This window comes from Acartia tonsa, chromosome 1 (genome assembly GCF_053477335.1).
Source record: "Acartia tonsa isolate MP-2025a chromosome 1, ASM5347733v1, whole genome shotgun sequence".
In the NCBI taxonomy this organism is placed as follows: domain Eukaryota; kingdom Metazoa; phylum Arthropoda; class Copepoda; order Calanoida; family Acartiidae; genus Acartia; species Acartia tonsa.
In genome coordinates this window covers 49067401-49084446 of record NC_137260.1, presented here as the reverse complement: position 1 = coordinate 49084446, position 17046 = coordinate 49067401, and the positions used below count along the sequence as shown (strand labels likewise).

Sequence of the window (17046 nt, the reverse complement as noted above, 5' to 3'; positions counted from 1 at the left end):
GCGTCCTTTATACCTAATTGAATTACGATATTTTACAATAATAAACACTCCTTAATTTTTATTTATGATTACATCTATTTCAAATTTTTATATTAAATTCGTAAATAAAAGTTTTCAAACCTTTCTGTGACTTTAGCTCCAACTGCCTTTCTTGGTAAGATGTTCATCTTCAATGTAACCTAATAATATGAATTAGTTAATCATTGGTTGAATACGGTAATACCTAATGGAAAATAATTTATTATGAGAGTTTCGAGTTAATGTTAATTAAAAATCATAGAAAAGAAAAGTTTTTGAAACGTTCTCTATATTCAGATGATTGATGTTTATTATAACAAAAACGTTGCATACTTTTATAGAATTTTGATTGGTTAATTGGTTCAAAACTAGTGGTGTTCAAACTTTTTTTAATCAATGATTTTAATATACAGTATTAAATTTGTTTATCGTCATTGGGGAAGTAAACTAATTTATTGATCATTGTCTTATCCCTTATTGTTTTTACCTTAGCCTTCTTTTTCTTCATTTTGTTAATAAGCTTCCTTAAATCTAATGCTTTTTCTTCCGACTCACTTTCAGAGCTCTAAAGAAAAGTAAAAAGTAGAAATGATAAGAAAAGTAAGCTAAATTTGTAATTGGGTCAGGTTAGATGGAGTCCCGCAAGGTTAGAATCATCTAAAGATGTTGAAGAGAAAAGAACTTCCCCCTCCAACTTATTTTCAATTTATTCAAGAAATAATGGGACAGGGATATCAGTATGCAACCGGCACTTTGTGTTGAAGCACCAAACTATGAAATACTTTCCCCATATTTTACAATATAGGTAATATTATTACCTTAAGTCTTTTGGTTTAGATAATCTAGGGGGGGGGGGGGGGGGGGGGGGTCATGCAACAATCTCGTAATCAATGCGCAAATTGTACTTAGAATCCGAATTTCGTTTATCCTTGGTATGTCTATTTTCCCTACATCAAAGAAAAAGTTGGAAAAGTTTCATAACGAAATTTGGATTTAAAGTGCCATTTACGCATTGATTACGAGATGGTAGCATTCCCCCCCACCCGCCCCCCCCCCCTAAATTGGGTTCTATCTTCAATGGACTATAAATGTATATAACTCATTTTAGTTTTAATAAAAAATGATTGTGTTTAGTTGGAAATTATTTTATACCTGGGGAGAAGAACTTTGGCTATCACTGCTATAAATTCTCCTTGGTTTCTTCTTTTTTGGTTTCACACCGAGCTCTAAAATAAGTATCTTATTATCTTAAGTTTCAGGTAGGTAACCAATGATGAACATATTGAGAACTTCATTTTAGTCAAGTTTCAAATTGGTGCCGGAATGGTTTAAGGCTATTTTATCTTTTAATTTATGTCTTTGGTTTGTTATAGGCTATTTTTCTGCCCAATAATACCTCTTCGAATCCACCAAATACAAAAAAACAAAGTTTTGACGATTTTTATCTTTTTAACCCATGCATGTAGCAATTTTAATTGTTTTTTTTATATCAATGTTGTTTTGCAAATTGCTAATTTGTTCATAACCAGCCTGTTTAATTTTATAAGTTTAATAAAAGTTTAATATAAACTAACATTACATGATTCAAATTGATCAATATTAGTCATATTTATTCTCTCAATACATAAATTTAAAGTCGTGTAAGTATCTGAGAAAGAAGTACTTACTATTTAGTGTAGTTAGGCTTCTATCTGATCTTTTACTCTTTTTTCTCTAAAATACAGTATAGGTATCTTATTCAAATAAAAATAAACACAATAGTAAAGGGAGGGGGCGGAAGTGACACTTTTTTAAACCAAAACTAAAAGTCAAAGGAACTCAACTAAATAAAGAGTTACAGCTCATAGATTGCAATTGCTTTAAAGAGTACAATATGGAAGTGTAAAGAAACTGCGGTGTAATATTGACATGTTTGAAATATTAAAAGTGTCACGTGAAAATATAATAGAAATTTTATGAAAAAAAAGTTTATCTCAGATGTTTGAAAATTGTCCATTATATCAAGAAAAGGCTAAACAATTTGGCGAGAAACGGCGGTTTTCGGCTGGAGCGGCGGTTCTGCAGCCGTTTTTTCCATATTGTTCTCAACAAAAGCAACAGCTGTGCCGAATTTTAGAGCAGTAACTCTTTTATGGGCTGAGATCATGCGCGTTTTACTTTTGGTTTCAAAAAGTGGCACATCCGCCCCTCCCCTTTATATTTTGAAAATTCTATTCCAATGATAGGATAAGTGGATCACATATCCTTGAAAAATGTGTTTCTAGTGGGGAGCTCCAATCCTGGTTGGCTCTCAAAGGGTCCAGTAGTTCGTTTATTGAACCTTTGTTAATTCAAATCGCCAATTCAAAATATAGGTAGGTAGGTTTACCTGTTTATTAAAATCCGTTTTAGACTCCTCGCTTTGCACACTAGACTTGGAATCATCGGAAATGGTGACAACTATATCAGGAGCTGCTTTAGTTTTGGCAGATTTTGCCTCGTTGTCTGATTTATGTTCTGTCTTGACATCTAAATTTGACCGTAGTTTTTCTGACACTTTGCTAACACTTGAACTGATGCCCGTGTTGATTTGTGAGGTTCGTGGCTCATCTTTAATTTTAGATTCTAATCTCTCAGCAACTTTACTGCTATCCTTGGATCTTCCTAAATTAATATCTGTTTATATATACCAAACATATTATACCATTTTAACCAAGAGGCATAAAAATATAAAAAAAATTCTTCTTTGCTTTAATTTTTGTTTGAAATTTGCTCATTTTTTGAGAAAATATTTCATACAAAGTGTGTAGGTACGAAATACATTTTAATTTAAAATAAATGATCCTGTAGTAATCTTTGTTAAAAAGAAACTTTACAATGTAGCATCTCATAGGTCCTGATTAGGTTTATAAGTTTATAATTATAAAAAGAAACCAAATATCTAGAAAAAATTTACACACCCCCAAAAAAAATTTTCTACTTTTTCTATTCAAAAACAAAATTGACCAACATTTTACCTTGAACTGTACTGAAACCCTTAGCTCAAAAAGAAGAAAAACAAGTGAAAATTCAATATTTCAAATTATAATTTGTCATCTTAATTACAGGGGAACTATTCCTTTCAACCAACCTGAAGAAGAGGGACTTATTGAAGCTGATTGATTTGACAACAATGAACCATTTTTCGATGAGGGTGTAAACAACGAGTTTGTTGTGCTACTAACAACTTGGCCTATAAAAAAAAATTAAGAAATTACTGTCCAATTATATTATGATATTGAAATATAAAATTGCGTTCCATTATTTGATACATAGGAATGTATTTATATACATATGTGCATTTATGATTATTTGATAAATCCAAAATTATTTATTTCATACTAACGTGAAAATGAGCAAGTTGCGTAATATGCAAACTTACTTATAGAAAAGCTTCGCTAGAATAATACCTGAATTATTTAGATTATCCGTTGTTTTCTCTGTCTTGATTCCTTTACCAGTTTCTGTAGTAGTGCTTGAAATAACCAATCCAGAGTTGTCTTTCTCATTAGTTGGTTTTGCATCCGTACTGTTAGAGGGACCTGCACATGGCTCCTCTACCATATCTAGAAAAACAATACAATAGGGTGTTGCGAATGAGCCTCTTTTTGAACAAGCTCAACCAAAGAAAAAAGAACAATGCAATTTAGCATGATAGTTGATATACAGTAGCACAATATGGAACTGTGAAGTAACTCTACAAATTTGACAATTTTTATTCATTTGCGACAACTAGGTAATCTTAACTTTAAAAATTTCAATTGTATATATTGACTAGAAGAAATTGGAATTATTCTGCCATTCATCAGAAAAATTTTTGTATGCAAATAACATTTTTACTTTAAAAGATAGAAAGGTCTTGGTTTACTTATAGTTGGCACCTAGTCATAAATATATTTTTTGTGAAAAAAATATACCTACTTTAGAACCTTCAAGGAAAGGCTTACCGACAGAATTCTGCGTTAAAACTTCTTCGTCGGTCTCCTGTTCTCCATCAGATTCATTTCCAGCGGCCGCCTGCTCCTGGTAGGCCGGTGGGGCTTTGATTTGGTAGACAACAGCCACATCACAACCAGCTTCATTCCTTGCGCTTGTTCTTCCAGTCACGCCAATACCAATCAAGTCATCAGCATTCAAAACAACCGGTTGCAATGGTGGAATTTTTTCCTACAAAAATGTTGTTTTCGATTCTTTCCCTTCAGATAGCACAAAAAACCCCATCTCTTTTATGTATTTAAAAAAAAAAATTAAGGGGGTAGTTTTTTATAACTCCAGCACTGCGGAGCCTACTCCTACGATTTCCTAAACCTTGCAAGCCTACTTTTACGGTGCACTTGTATTACAATAATTATTAATCAATTTGGCACCACCAAAATAGTCATCATACTGTTTTTGTGAAAACAGGACAGCCATTAATGTTGCATATATCCAAAAAATATAATTTTCAAGTCTTGATATTTTTTAAACTACCTGGTAGAAAATTGAAATTCTTTCAAATATATGCCCTATAGATGTAGTTTAAACTATTGAACTGAAAAAAATATGCAGTTCACTAAATTCAAGTCTGAGTGCATTTCGTACAATACCCCTTTAGATTTAATAAGTAAATCAAGTTATTTTGTAATATAAATTACCTGGTTAACATAAGTACCATTTAGACCGTTTAAATCTTTCACGGACCACCGAATAGTTTCCCAATTACTTGGATCTCCATGCCTATTAATAAAACAATACATTCAATCCCCCATGAAACTACCAGTTATTTCATATAGAAATTGGATTAGGTAAAATCTTGAATAAGACTAAATGATGTCTCAATTGTCTTAATTGGAAAATTAATATTGATTCAGGACAGGTAGATATATCAAAATTTATGACCAAATGGGAAAGATTCTTGTAGGAATTATATTTTAGGGAGAAAAAAATTATTTGAACTAAGAAAAAAAGTACGATTACCTAAGAAAACTACTTTCATAAAAAAAATCTGACATGGAATGGGGAGAGGATTTTTTGTTTGAGTATATTTTTCTTGAGATGTAATACCTCACCGTGTAGGTATAGCATTTGCTTTTAGTAAAACAAAAGATTTTTTACTAAAACTTTTAAAATGTACCAATAAAAAGCATTTACAAACCTTATGAATATTAAATGGTCTCTTGAAGCTGCAGCGTATTGCTTCAAAACTTTATCATTTCCTGCTCTTCGGCCAACTTTGATTTCAGCCTGGATAAAATTAAAGCTTTTTGGTAAAAGGATCTGTGTGTGTGTGTCTGTCTGCTGAATAAGAGTTGTTATGATTTTATAGTCACTATTATCAATCGATCTTGTTTCGAATGCATTTCTATAGAAATTGATTCAGTTTTAGGTCAATGCTTGTTGTTTATCAAGAAATCAAAAAAATCACCAATATGCTGGAAGAAAATATATTATAAGGAGAACCATCCGAATATATTTCCTAAAGAAGGATACGTTAAACAAAGCAAGAATTCATTTTTAAAGATGCCCTTTTTAAGATCAAATATAAAAACAAAATTTCATAAATTTTAAGCAGGGTGTCGGAGCCGTATAATTTTGATGCGGCTCCGGCTCCAGCTCCGGCTCCTACCTTAAAATTAATATGTCAATTTTTTTCATTATTGAATTTGATAAAATAAAATAAATATTATAAAATATTTTGCTTTTATTTGATTAAAGCTATATAAAAGTAGAAGGATGTGTGTCTATTTGTTAAGTAACAATAGTTTTTCAGTTTATTATATGGAAATAGACCGTTGCCAAATTATAATTAATATTACTTAGCTAATCCGGAGCCGGAGCCGTTTTTAACGAAAAATACGGCTCCAGATCCGGCTCCACCAAAAATGTTGCTGCTCCCGGCTCCCCCGGCTCCGGAACACTGATTTTAAGTATTTATACCCGTGTGTTCTGAAGTATATAATGAGGTAGTTCTCTGACTCCAACCCTCTCCAGATACCAGCATTGGTCTGGAGAATTACACGCCATCTTCTACTTTACAAGAGGCAACTATCTCCTATTACATCATTTTATTTCTGAAAACAAATATGTTTTAACGCTAATTTAATATAATACCTAAAATATGATTATGTTACATATATTCATGAATGAAATTTACTAATTTATTAGTTTTGTATTCAAAATTTTATCCTTCTCTAAAATAAAAAGTTATTTTCAAGGTCAACATCAACTTGTTGCTTTCAAATGCACTGCGCCACCTTGTTGGTTGGTTCCATTTGTTTACACTTTGGCGCATTTGCCGCGTAATTTCTTCGTATATAAAATGTCGTCTTTAATAATCAAAGTCTATTTGGGATAAGGATTTTAATATATTTTCATCCAATTATAAACAAAATTTTGATTTTAGTTTTAATTTGGAAATTTGGAAACTTTTTTATGAAAAATCATCAAAGCTATCAACTGAATGTAAAAAGTGTTCAGGATATGTTTTTTGAAAATAATGCACAAAATTAAAAAAAAGTCTTTCAAACAAGGGCGTGGAGACTTTGAGGGCGATGTAGAGGGTTTTAATACCACTATATGCCTTTCACTTTTAGCACATCCCTTAATCAAATGCCTATGCACGTTCTAGCTTTCAAACTTTAATATTATTTTTAATCATGTCCATAAAACTATCACGTTTAATATGGCATAATTATGTTGTAAAAAAATGTCAAATTGTCATAATTGTTGCTACATAATTTAAAAGTTAGTAAAAATTTGTATTTTGTTTTTTTATTTGGTTTTGGATTTCATCTATAATAAAATACTAATGACAAAAGATTTTGGACAAACAATTAGATGATTTTTTCAAAATAATTTGGGGGATTTTTTATTAAAAATATTTAATTTTTCATATAAAAATATTAAATATATTAAATAATATCATTAAAATAATATGAATTTAATCGTCCTATATTTTTTTATTGATTCCATAGATAAAAGAAAAAAATCTTACAAATATTGCTGTGCTACTTTGATTTATTTTGATATAGTATGATGTAGTAATTTGAAATACCATTTCCTGTGTGAAATGATGGGCTTAATATATGAGGCGCTAATGACACGTAGTTCGTCAACCATTATATTATTGAGAAAGCGCGCGTGCTCTAATATTTATTACCACAGTGTTACTGAGTAGTCTCTAAAGTTACAAATTTTACACAGTATATTACACTACTAAAATATAGGTTTTTTAGCCAAAAAGTCGAATACTCTGGAAATTCGACCAGATATCATTTATTTATATCTATATAGAGAGCTCCACGTCTTTATTTAAATCATAAGTGCATAGCCTAAAGAATAAATTGCATTTGAACTTGAGTGTATTTTTTCTTTAAAAAAAGCTGTAAAAATGTGTTTTTAACCTAACAAATTCATTTTAAAAAATCCGTAAGTTAAAATATAAAAAATCCGGGAACATTTTTAGTAATAAAATTCATGTTTAGTGTGATTTTTATAAATAACAAACATATCATATTTTGCAATAGATCATTTAAAAGCTCTAAAACAATTTGTTTTGCTTGTGAAAGAAAAGGCAAGAATTGCCAAGATTAAGAGAAAAATGAAACAGTGTTTGTTAATAAAAATCTTGTGCAAATGAAGGAACTAACAGGTCTTTGTAATACTTGTAAAACATATTTATAAAACATATTTGTAATTATGAATTATAAATTCAAAGTGATGTGTCTATTAAAAGCAAAACTGTTCTAAAAAAAGTGACGGTCCGTTCGCCCATCCATATAGTTTCTTCCCTGTTAACTTAGGCATGTTAGAATTGTCTTATTGATTTCAAACTTTGCATGGTGATTTCTTTAGTAGTTAAGTATTTTAGAAAACGTAGCAACTGTATAATCGTTACCAGAATGTCCGAACTCAGTTTTTCAACAAATTTACTCCAATTTTGTTTTGACATTTAAAATATTTACATATATTATAATTATTCTCTAAGTGTTGATGTTCGTTCGTCCTAGTGACCTATTCCAGTATGAGAATCTGAATTGCTATAATAATTTTTTTGAAATCTTTATATACTTTGAAATTTATTTTAAATTTTGAATGCCATCTTAGTTAATTAAATGTATTTCTATACAAAAAAAAACAAATATTATTGTGGATTTAAAAGAACTTCATATAAAATAAATAAATAAAACTTGTTGAAATGATGTTAGATTTTTGGAAAATAGAGGGTTTTATTAGGGATAAAATATAAAAATATGAAAAAAATTAGGCTATGCACTTATGATTTAAATAAAGACGTGGGGCTCTCTATTTAGGTATAAATAAATGATAACAGGTCGAATTTCCAGAGTATTCCACTTTTGGGCTAAAAAACCTACATTTTACTAGTGATTTCGTGAAAGATAATTAAATACATGTAATAACTTCCTTACATTTCTTCTAATTCCTAACTGCACAAACTTATGAGTTGCCCCTTTTTTGAAATTTTTTTTTTAATATACTGAAATTGGTAGTATTTGCAAAGAAAGATATATTTATAAAGAAAATCTATTTATGAGATTATTGTGCAACTTGCATAGTTTAAAAAATAACACCAAACCACATTAACAGACATTGGTTCTTGGTTAGAAAGTGGGTAAAGAGATTTGACCAAGCTTACGTAAAAAAGAGGGATGGGGGGGGGGGGGCACATGAAAGGTATGAAGAGGAGGTACTAGTACATATATAATGTATGAGAAGCACAAGTTTCTAGTTCATAAAAACTTCCGGTGTGATTTTTCCCTTTCATTTTCTCAGCTTCATCAAATTTTACCAAGCTTCACTTTTTTATGATTTAAGGAAACAAAAGTAGCTTAATAATTATTCTATAATTATAAACGCCTTTAAACTTTACATAAGTAAAGACATCTAATAATGATTTTGAAAATTAAATAGAATCTTTCCCCCCTATCCAAGAGGCAATGTTTTACATTTTGAATGAAATATTTAAATATTGCGGCGGTTTTCCTTAAAGTGCCTTGTTCAGCATAAAACCTTCCAACTCCTTTAATTTGAAACAAAATTTCAATAAAAAAATTATGTTTTTTTAGTTTGATTAATACTTCAGGTCAGGGTAGGTAAGGTTATATTTGGTAATAGGGACCAAAGGTATAGGCATAGGCAAGACAGGGCTAGGGCCCCCCAGAGGTGATTAGGCAATGCACAGAGAATAAATAAAGCCCTTAATTTACTCTACTTTATTCTAAAGAAAGTGGTGATGGTTGAGATTCATTGGTAAACAGGCACTTTGTTGGAAACTAGCGGCTTCGCCCCTAGCCTCTAGGGGCTTTTCCCCAAGAGGTTTGATCAACCTAATTTTTGGTATTTTAGATTTAAAAAGAAAAAGTAAAAAAAAAAATTTTTTTGGGGGGGGTTTCATTTTTTGGGGGGTTGGGGGTGTCCCACCCCCCAAGAAAATAGCTTAAAACCATCACAGGACCAGTAGGTATATTCCCTGAAGAGTAGAGCCCAATCGGTTCAGTGGTTACTGAGATCTTAAGTTTCAGACGGACAGACAGACGGACAGACGGACAGACGGACAGACAGACAGACAGACAGACATCGTTCTACTTTGTATTATAGATGACCAATATTGCAAAATTGGAAGTTTTCTACTTCACTCAAAATACTTTGAAGGTTTTTTTTCTCATGTTGGCGCATTTTAGCTTTCCCCGAAATGTAAGTTTTCGAGTCAAAGTTGAGATCCATGTATGATTTTTCATGAGAAAAGTCAAACTTTTTCAAACTTTAAGATGTATGTATTTGTTCATTTTGTGTGACCAATCACGCTGTATGTATAACTTGCGGCTTCGCCCCTAGCCTCTTGGGGCTTTGCCCCAAGAGGTGATCAAAAAAAGTTAAGGTGAATTTCATAAAAAAAAATAAAAAGGACCAAGAATATCTCCTACAAAAAAAGGACCAAGGAAATCTTCTAAAAAAAAAAGGGGGGGGGGTTGTTTTTTGGGGGGGTTGGGGGTGTCCCACCCCCCAAGAATATAGCCCAAAACCACCACAGGACAAGTAGGTATATTCCCTGAAGAGTAGAATCCGATCGGTTCAGTGGTTACCAAGATCTTAAGCTTCAGACAGACAGACATCAAGCTACTTTGTATTATAGATATAAAATAGTACAATGTCTGTTTGTTTGTTCATCCGATTAAGTTTAAGATCTTGTTAACATCTGCACTAATTAGGGTTTTCTTTTTAGGGAATATACCTACTTTTATTAAATTCTTAAATAATTTCCATAGGGTTTGGACATGCCCTAGAGGAAAGGGGCAAAGTCATTATTTTATAATAACAATTTATAATTAAACCTCTTGTTATAATCTATAAAATTCAAAAATTGTTCGTATTAATTTACAATTCACAGGTCTAAAACTAACTTGTACTTTTTAAAAGCTTCGCTTTTATGGATGTTGTCATCCTTGTTTTTCTAATGTTCAAACCAATAGAATTACTATATTTTGCCATAAATATCCCTCTTTACCATAAAACTTAACATTCATAAAATGATTGCGATAATTTTCTGAAAATCCTGGTTTTACTGCTGGCCCCAAGGGTTTCAATAACCAAAATACAATTTGCAACCTAGAATTTATCTATGACAGTAACAATACAACATAAAAACATATTAGAAAATATATTTCATACTTTATTCTTAATTTATTAAGCATTATATAATTTTCTTTTTCAATCTTAAACATTAAAACAACCATATATATTTTTTGGCGGTGTCCCTCTAAATGCTCAGAAACACACACACCCCACCTCCCCTTTATTTTCAATATATATATTTTTTAAATAAGGGAGGGGGCTTTTTGCTCGCTAGGCACTTTGATGAAGAGCATCATTCTTTTAATGATTTAAATGAAACTGTTTGAAGCCCACAAAAAAAAAATTTGTTGTAAAGTTAGAATAATCCTTAAACCACTGAAAATTATATCTAGAGACCCCTGCAGCTAGTGACATAGATATCATTACTTGGTCAGTGAAAATTAACATAAAATTTTAATTTTTTTATTTGTTGTTTGTTACTTTAAGTATTCAAATAAAGCCGATGGTCTGAAATCCAGTATTGTCATTTAATTTGATATTAATTCGAGAAATTGCAGTAAGAGAGAATAAAAGATTAAAAAAGAAATATAAGGCAATAAAAGTTATTTATAGCATCGTATTAAAAACAGCTTTCCGCATCTTTATATTTGTAGAATACTGGATATAATACGATGCTATACATAATTTTTTTAGTATGGCTGAGAACCGGTTCTAATCCAGAGGATATCAATCGGTTTCGAAGCAATACTGGAGAACATATTCAGCTTTTAGCAAATTTATTAAATTATAATAATTTTAATCTTTTTAATTATTAATAAATTTTCCATTTTGAAATTGGATTTCCTAAGTTTTGCAGATATTACTGCGATTACAGGGATATAAAAGATATGGAAACACAGAAACATCTTTTGAACATTTTAAAATAGATTTTAAAATCAAGAAAAACTATACATTACTTTCTATTTTAGTCATAAATTGATGGTAAAAATTTTCTTTAAAAATATTCAAATGCCCTATCCATTTTAACCTGCCTCGATCCTTCTTTTTGCATTAGAATAAACTTTTGTTGCGGGAAAATTTGCAAAAACAGTTAAGATGTGTGCAAAATGGATCATCAAGGGAAAATGGACTCCTTTGGAATTAATTCAGTTTTCAATTTGATTTTGATCAACCACCTTAAAAACTAAGAAACAAGGATGGCAATACCCATAAAATCGTCATTGGAACCGTTTCAAATAAATTTTATGGGAATTTGCCGACTGGTATGGTGAGTTACAAACGTCTGTGTTCACTGTTCATAATTCGTTTTTGCTCTCCACGACACTTTTACACAAAATCATGCAAAATCATGGTAACATTAAGAGGTTAGATACTAGATACACCCCTTTAAACCCCTTTGACAAGGATTACGATGCAATGTCTTTGATACAATTTTAAAAAGCATCCCCCTGAAATTTAAGATGTGAATGAAAAAAATTTGCGTGCTTTGCGACGCAATTAACCAGTCAAAACACGCTTTTGCGACTTCTGAGAATGATGGTTGTATAGAGAGTGGACACCTGACACTAAAATAACACTCCTCTTGTTGTCTATAATTCACGCCCCTTAATTTTGGTTTAAATGTGTAAGAATTTCGGTTGCGCTTCGCGCAACACCTAAGCTATAAACTGTGCACGCTACTGTTGTTAACACCAGGTCCAACAACCAGTTTGCCTGTCGGTACGTGGAAGATTCACAAGAATGGGCACAATTATTCTTGTTTGTCATATCAATCTTGGGATATTGTGGTGAAAAACTGGCAGATGAATAAAATTAAGAATTATCAGGAAGGGAGGGGATATGGGGCTGTTAATTAAACAAGTCCCCAAAGTAATAATAACCTGATTGGTATTTATTAATTTTAATTGGTTGGTTAATTAAGTTGAGTGTTCAAACGTTTTAACAACCAATTGTAATCTACAGAAAGGTTATTTTTGTGTATCATTATTGGAAATGTACATAAATGTATCGGCCATTGTCTTATCCCTCCTAATTCTTGAGAATTATACACAAACAAAGTTTTTATTCTTCCCTATCTTTTATGAAAAGTTTAGGTATTAAACATCTGCATTGCAATAAATTATAATAATTTATTCTTCTTTATACCAACCTCTACACATAATATTAAATTAGGAATTCAAATTTTTTAAAAAAATTCTAAAGTTTATCTATTTTATCAGCAATATCTTTGAATATTATCTAATTAGATTTAATAAGATCAAAAACAAGGTATTTTATTGTAGATTTGATAGAATTATCTGATTTAACTGAAACTGAGCATATATGATCACTGATCAGCAAAAGATAAATAGACTTTTAATGTTATTGTGCTTCGCTACATATAGATGTTATCGTTATCATTCTTGTTTTTATTGACTTCTGCAAGCCTAAATATTTTTTTCATGAAAATCATTCATTTGATATTTTCTTCCATGAAAATGATTTCATTTCAAGCTTTTTACTCATCACAAATACATAACTGAATGTCCTCTAAACTACGGGAATTGTAGAGCAGCTTTGCTTGTACAAATATTGATATAATAATAAATCATAAAGTTCACCCCTGTGTACGCTATGATATCTGGTATGGTATGCATTCGATTCCACTAATTTTCTGAGCTAAGCTCTGTATTCAAAGGGGTAAGTAATAAGGGGGCATAAAATAACAACCGAATAGAAACCTAGGTGAAGCTTCCAAAAAAAACAAGAACTTAATCAGATCTGTAGCTATTAAAATCTGAAGACAAAATAATTCTACTAATTTCAATAATAGGAAATAGGACATGATAAAAAAAAGGGTTATTTAATGATCCAAGTGAAATTATAGGGAAAGGAACTGTTGTCATAAAATGTGGCCCTTTCCACTGATTTTGATATGCGGAATGTAGGATACACCATGATATAGATAGGTCTCGACAATATCACAAAATATCCGTTAAACATTTGACAAATGGATTATGATCCTCATCATGACATCACAAGCGGAGAAGAAAATAAGAGAGAGGGAGAGAGAGAAAAAAAAAGAGAAGAAAAAATAGATTTATCAGGAATAGTTGTACTACATAAGGAGTTTTAGGTAGAGAGAAAGAAAGAAAGAAAGAAAGAGAGAGAGAAAAACAGAGAGAGAACGGTATTAAGGAAACAGAAAATAATAGATATAAGAAGCAGAAAGAAAGAAGATAATGGGTCCAATAGTTTTATAATAACGTTTTTTTATTCGTTGGCTTAACAACTTTGTGGACTTTTAATGAATTTTGATTGGTTGGTTTATTAAATTGAGTGTTCATACGTTTCAACCACTAATTGTAATCTACATACGGGGTAATGTACATCAATTAGTCGGCCATTATCTTATCCCTTTAGTTCACTGCATAAGAAGGGACATAAAGAAAACAGAGAAAGATAATATAGTGCATAAGATAGACAAAAGGATAAACAAATATAGCTTCAATAAAATTAGATGATGTAAGTTGGTAGTTACTTAGACCTTTAAAAAAATTTTCAATACTGAGGTAGAAATAGAGAGGAAGATTAAATTTTTTACATAATTATACATATATCGCATCGTTTTCTAGACAGTTGTCCGCGGTTAAGAAATGTCCCCAAGAGCCAAAGGTCCGGGCGAAAGATTTTTTCGTTTGGACCAAAATGGTTTTAATTCAGCGTAAATGAATAGACATACAATTAATTCTATAATATTAAAATTTTATTTAAAAATCACAAAACCTAGCACTAATCAAATTTTATTCTTTCTACCGTTTTTCGTTGTAAATAATGCTAAATTGAAAAGCAAATATCATGTATATAAAGAATTACTACAGGACATGAAAAATGAGGTTAAAAGAATTAAAGAGTGTCTTAAAATAAAATAAAACAAGGATGACAACATCCATAAAAGCGAAGCACTGAAACGGTAGGACAAACGGACATTAACACTTGTATAATATCTGAACTGAAAAATCGGAACATAAATGTATAAATGTCGAATCAAAATTGTAGGTAAATTTGTTGAAAAACTGTTTAAAAATAAGATAATGCTTATGGACATACTTACATTTTTGGACTTGATTATAGAGTTGCTTCGCTTTTAATATTGTTCTTTGTTGTCCCAGGAATCAATATACCAAAAATCAGATCAAACGGATAATTAAAACACTTGAAAATTTGTTGTTAAAAAAGTAGAAAAATCAACATGTTTAAAATGGACGTACGGACATTCTGGTAATGATTATAGAGTTGCTACGCTTTCTAAATCGTACCCAACTACTACAGGAATCATCATGCAAAGTTTGAAATCGATAGGACAATTCTAACATGCCTAAATTAACGAATAAAAGCTATCTATCTCGGACGGACGGACGTACGGACGGACGGACGGACGGACGGACGGACGGACCGACCCTAATTATAGAAAAGCTTCGCTTTTAAAAATAATACACTTCAATAGAAGTAATAAGACAAAATATATTTAGCCAAACTACTAAAATTGAATACCCAAGCTTAGAATTAATACGGGTTGACTCAGTTGATAGATAAGTTTTAATTTTAATGAATAAAGTAAATATATTTATTCCAGAGAGTCACAATGGTCCGTGCAACTTGAAAGATTTTATTTTCCCCAATCAAATATCTAAACTTTAGAAATTCAACTATTATTACTGCCTTATTATATGGAAGAAATAAAAAAATAACTGTCATTTCGTACCAGGATGTATGCACTATATAACCAATAATGTGATCAGATTGTTCCTACATTGTGTTCCTATTGGTTCAATGAAGAGAGTGTTTATCTCAACTTCCTTTATTTATTATTGATAAACAAGACATTAAATAAAACTCAAATTATTGAGTGGCTGCGCAACCTGAAAGGTGTACATGTAGGGAGGGGTTATGAGACAAGACGGATGGATAAAGTTTATAAAAATGTATTTTCATCATGAGATTTGAGAACAATAGGACCCTGATAAGAAACCAATACTGACAACAAGAAACTAACTTGTGATAAACTCAAAAATTGCGCCTGTGTTTTTGGCGCTTTTTTGTGTGGAAATATTTCAAACTCTTTTTTAATGATATCCAAATCGAGATATTATTACATATAAAAGTGAATGGTGGTAATTTAGTCATTAAATCCTTTGATCAAATTAATTTCTTCGAAATCTAGTAGCGGGTACGCCCCTAGGATACTTGAAGGAATGGGGGGGGGGGGAAGTCGATTAATCATTTTTTAATTTTAGTTTTCAACGGGAAAAGAAAGAAATTTTGTTGTTCTTTTCTTTTGGGGAGGGGATATCTGGAGCGACTTATCTAGGGAGGGTGAAGATACCCTCCCTAAACCTCTAAGAAGCTTCACGATAAAGGGGAACCACAACGGTTCATAGGTTAGCAAGACAAACAAGAGCTTACTACTTTATATTACAAAGAGTTCGTTTTTTGAGGTAATCTGCCCCTTAAAAGAAATATACAGAAGAGAAAAAGATATACAGTGACACTCAAAAGACAGTTACACACACACACACACAGACACACACACACACAAACACACACACAAACGAAAAATAAGAAGCAAAAAACGGACAAGCTATCAATGATCATCTAGTAAAAAAGCACATTCTGCTTGCTAAATATTTGTAGTTATAACAAGATTTCCCCCTTTAAAGATTTATTATAAATTTTAGTCATGAAGTGAAGGCTACATGATGTTAGGAAATTTCAAAAATATTGAGTGTTAAAGAAATTAAAATCAGTTAATAATTAACCTACAGGTCAGTGATTTACACACAAAAAAATGTTAAGGAAAGGAGGGAGATTCAAGGTAAAATCCTAGAAGTGAACACAAATAATACAAGATTGAAATGGAATTAAATAGTATTTTTCCCTGTCTGTGACAGACACAAAATCACCTGACATGTTGTCATGACATAAACCTAAGACAGAGACAGATAGACTGACAGAAGCCCATCTGCATGTTGCTTTGGGAAGGGTTTAAAAATTAAATAAAGTTTGTTGATGTTGATAACAGTTGTATTCTGAGTACTGCATCTTCAACAAGGGCTCGGCAGCGGCTTATTTTTATTATGAATCGGCTGAGGACTCAAAGACTGCACTGGATTGAAAAAAGGTAGAAAAAGATCGGCTAAGCTATGGCTTTTGTTGTGATTGTCAAAATTTTTAGCTACAAAATATTATATACTCAAAAAGCTATTTAAATTTTGAACTAAAAATTATTTCTAATAAATATAGACAGTTTTCCACAGATAGTAAAATAAAAAAGTATGTGGTAAAATACATTTTGTTAGCCCAGAGGATCCAAAGGCACGGGCTAACCAAAATGGCATTAATATTATGATGATTTTTATTTTCATATTCGTAGAATATTGTCTGTAATACGATATGAAA

The 17046-nt window shown here is 31.2% G+C and overlaps 1 protein-coding gene across 3 annotated transcripts in view; it reads right to left on the bottom strand.

The window, feature by feature from the left end:
* LOC145322682 (uncharacterized) overlaps positions 1–6105 on the bottom strand; it is a 33485-nt gene extending 27380 nt beyond the window's left edge. For all 3 annotated transcript variants that reach the window (XM_080164883.1, XM_080164893.1, XM_080164901.1), the window contains exons 1-11: positions 5953–6105; positions 5171–5259; positions 4671–4752; positions 3984–4203; positions 3447–3602; positions 3128–3229; positions 2387–2661; positions 1686–1731; positions 1171–1244; positions 506–583; positions 121–179 (exon numbers count right to left, since the gene is read on the bottom strand). In XM_080164883.1, coding sequence (XP_080021009.1) covers positions 121–179; positions 506–583; positions 1171–1244; positions 1686–1731; positions 2387–2661; positions 3128–3229; positions 3447–3602; positions 3984–4203; positions 4671–4752; positions 5171–5259; positions 5953–6039 — 1268 coding nt within the window. In that variant the 5' untranslated portion in view covers positions 6040–6105. The remainder of the gene's footprint in view (positions 1–120; positions 180–505; positions 584–1170; positions 1245–1685; positions 1732–2386; positions 2662–3127; positions 3230–3446; positions 3603–3983; positions 4204–4670; positions 4753–5170; positions 5260–5952) is intronic.
* Positions 6106–17046: the final 10941 nt, after the last annotated feature.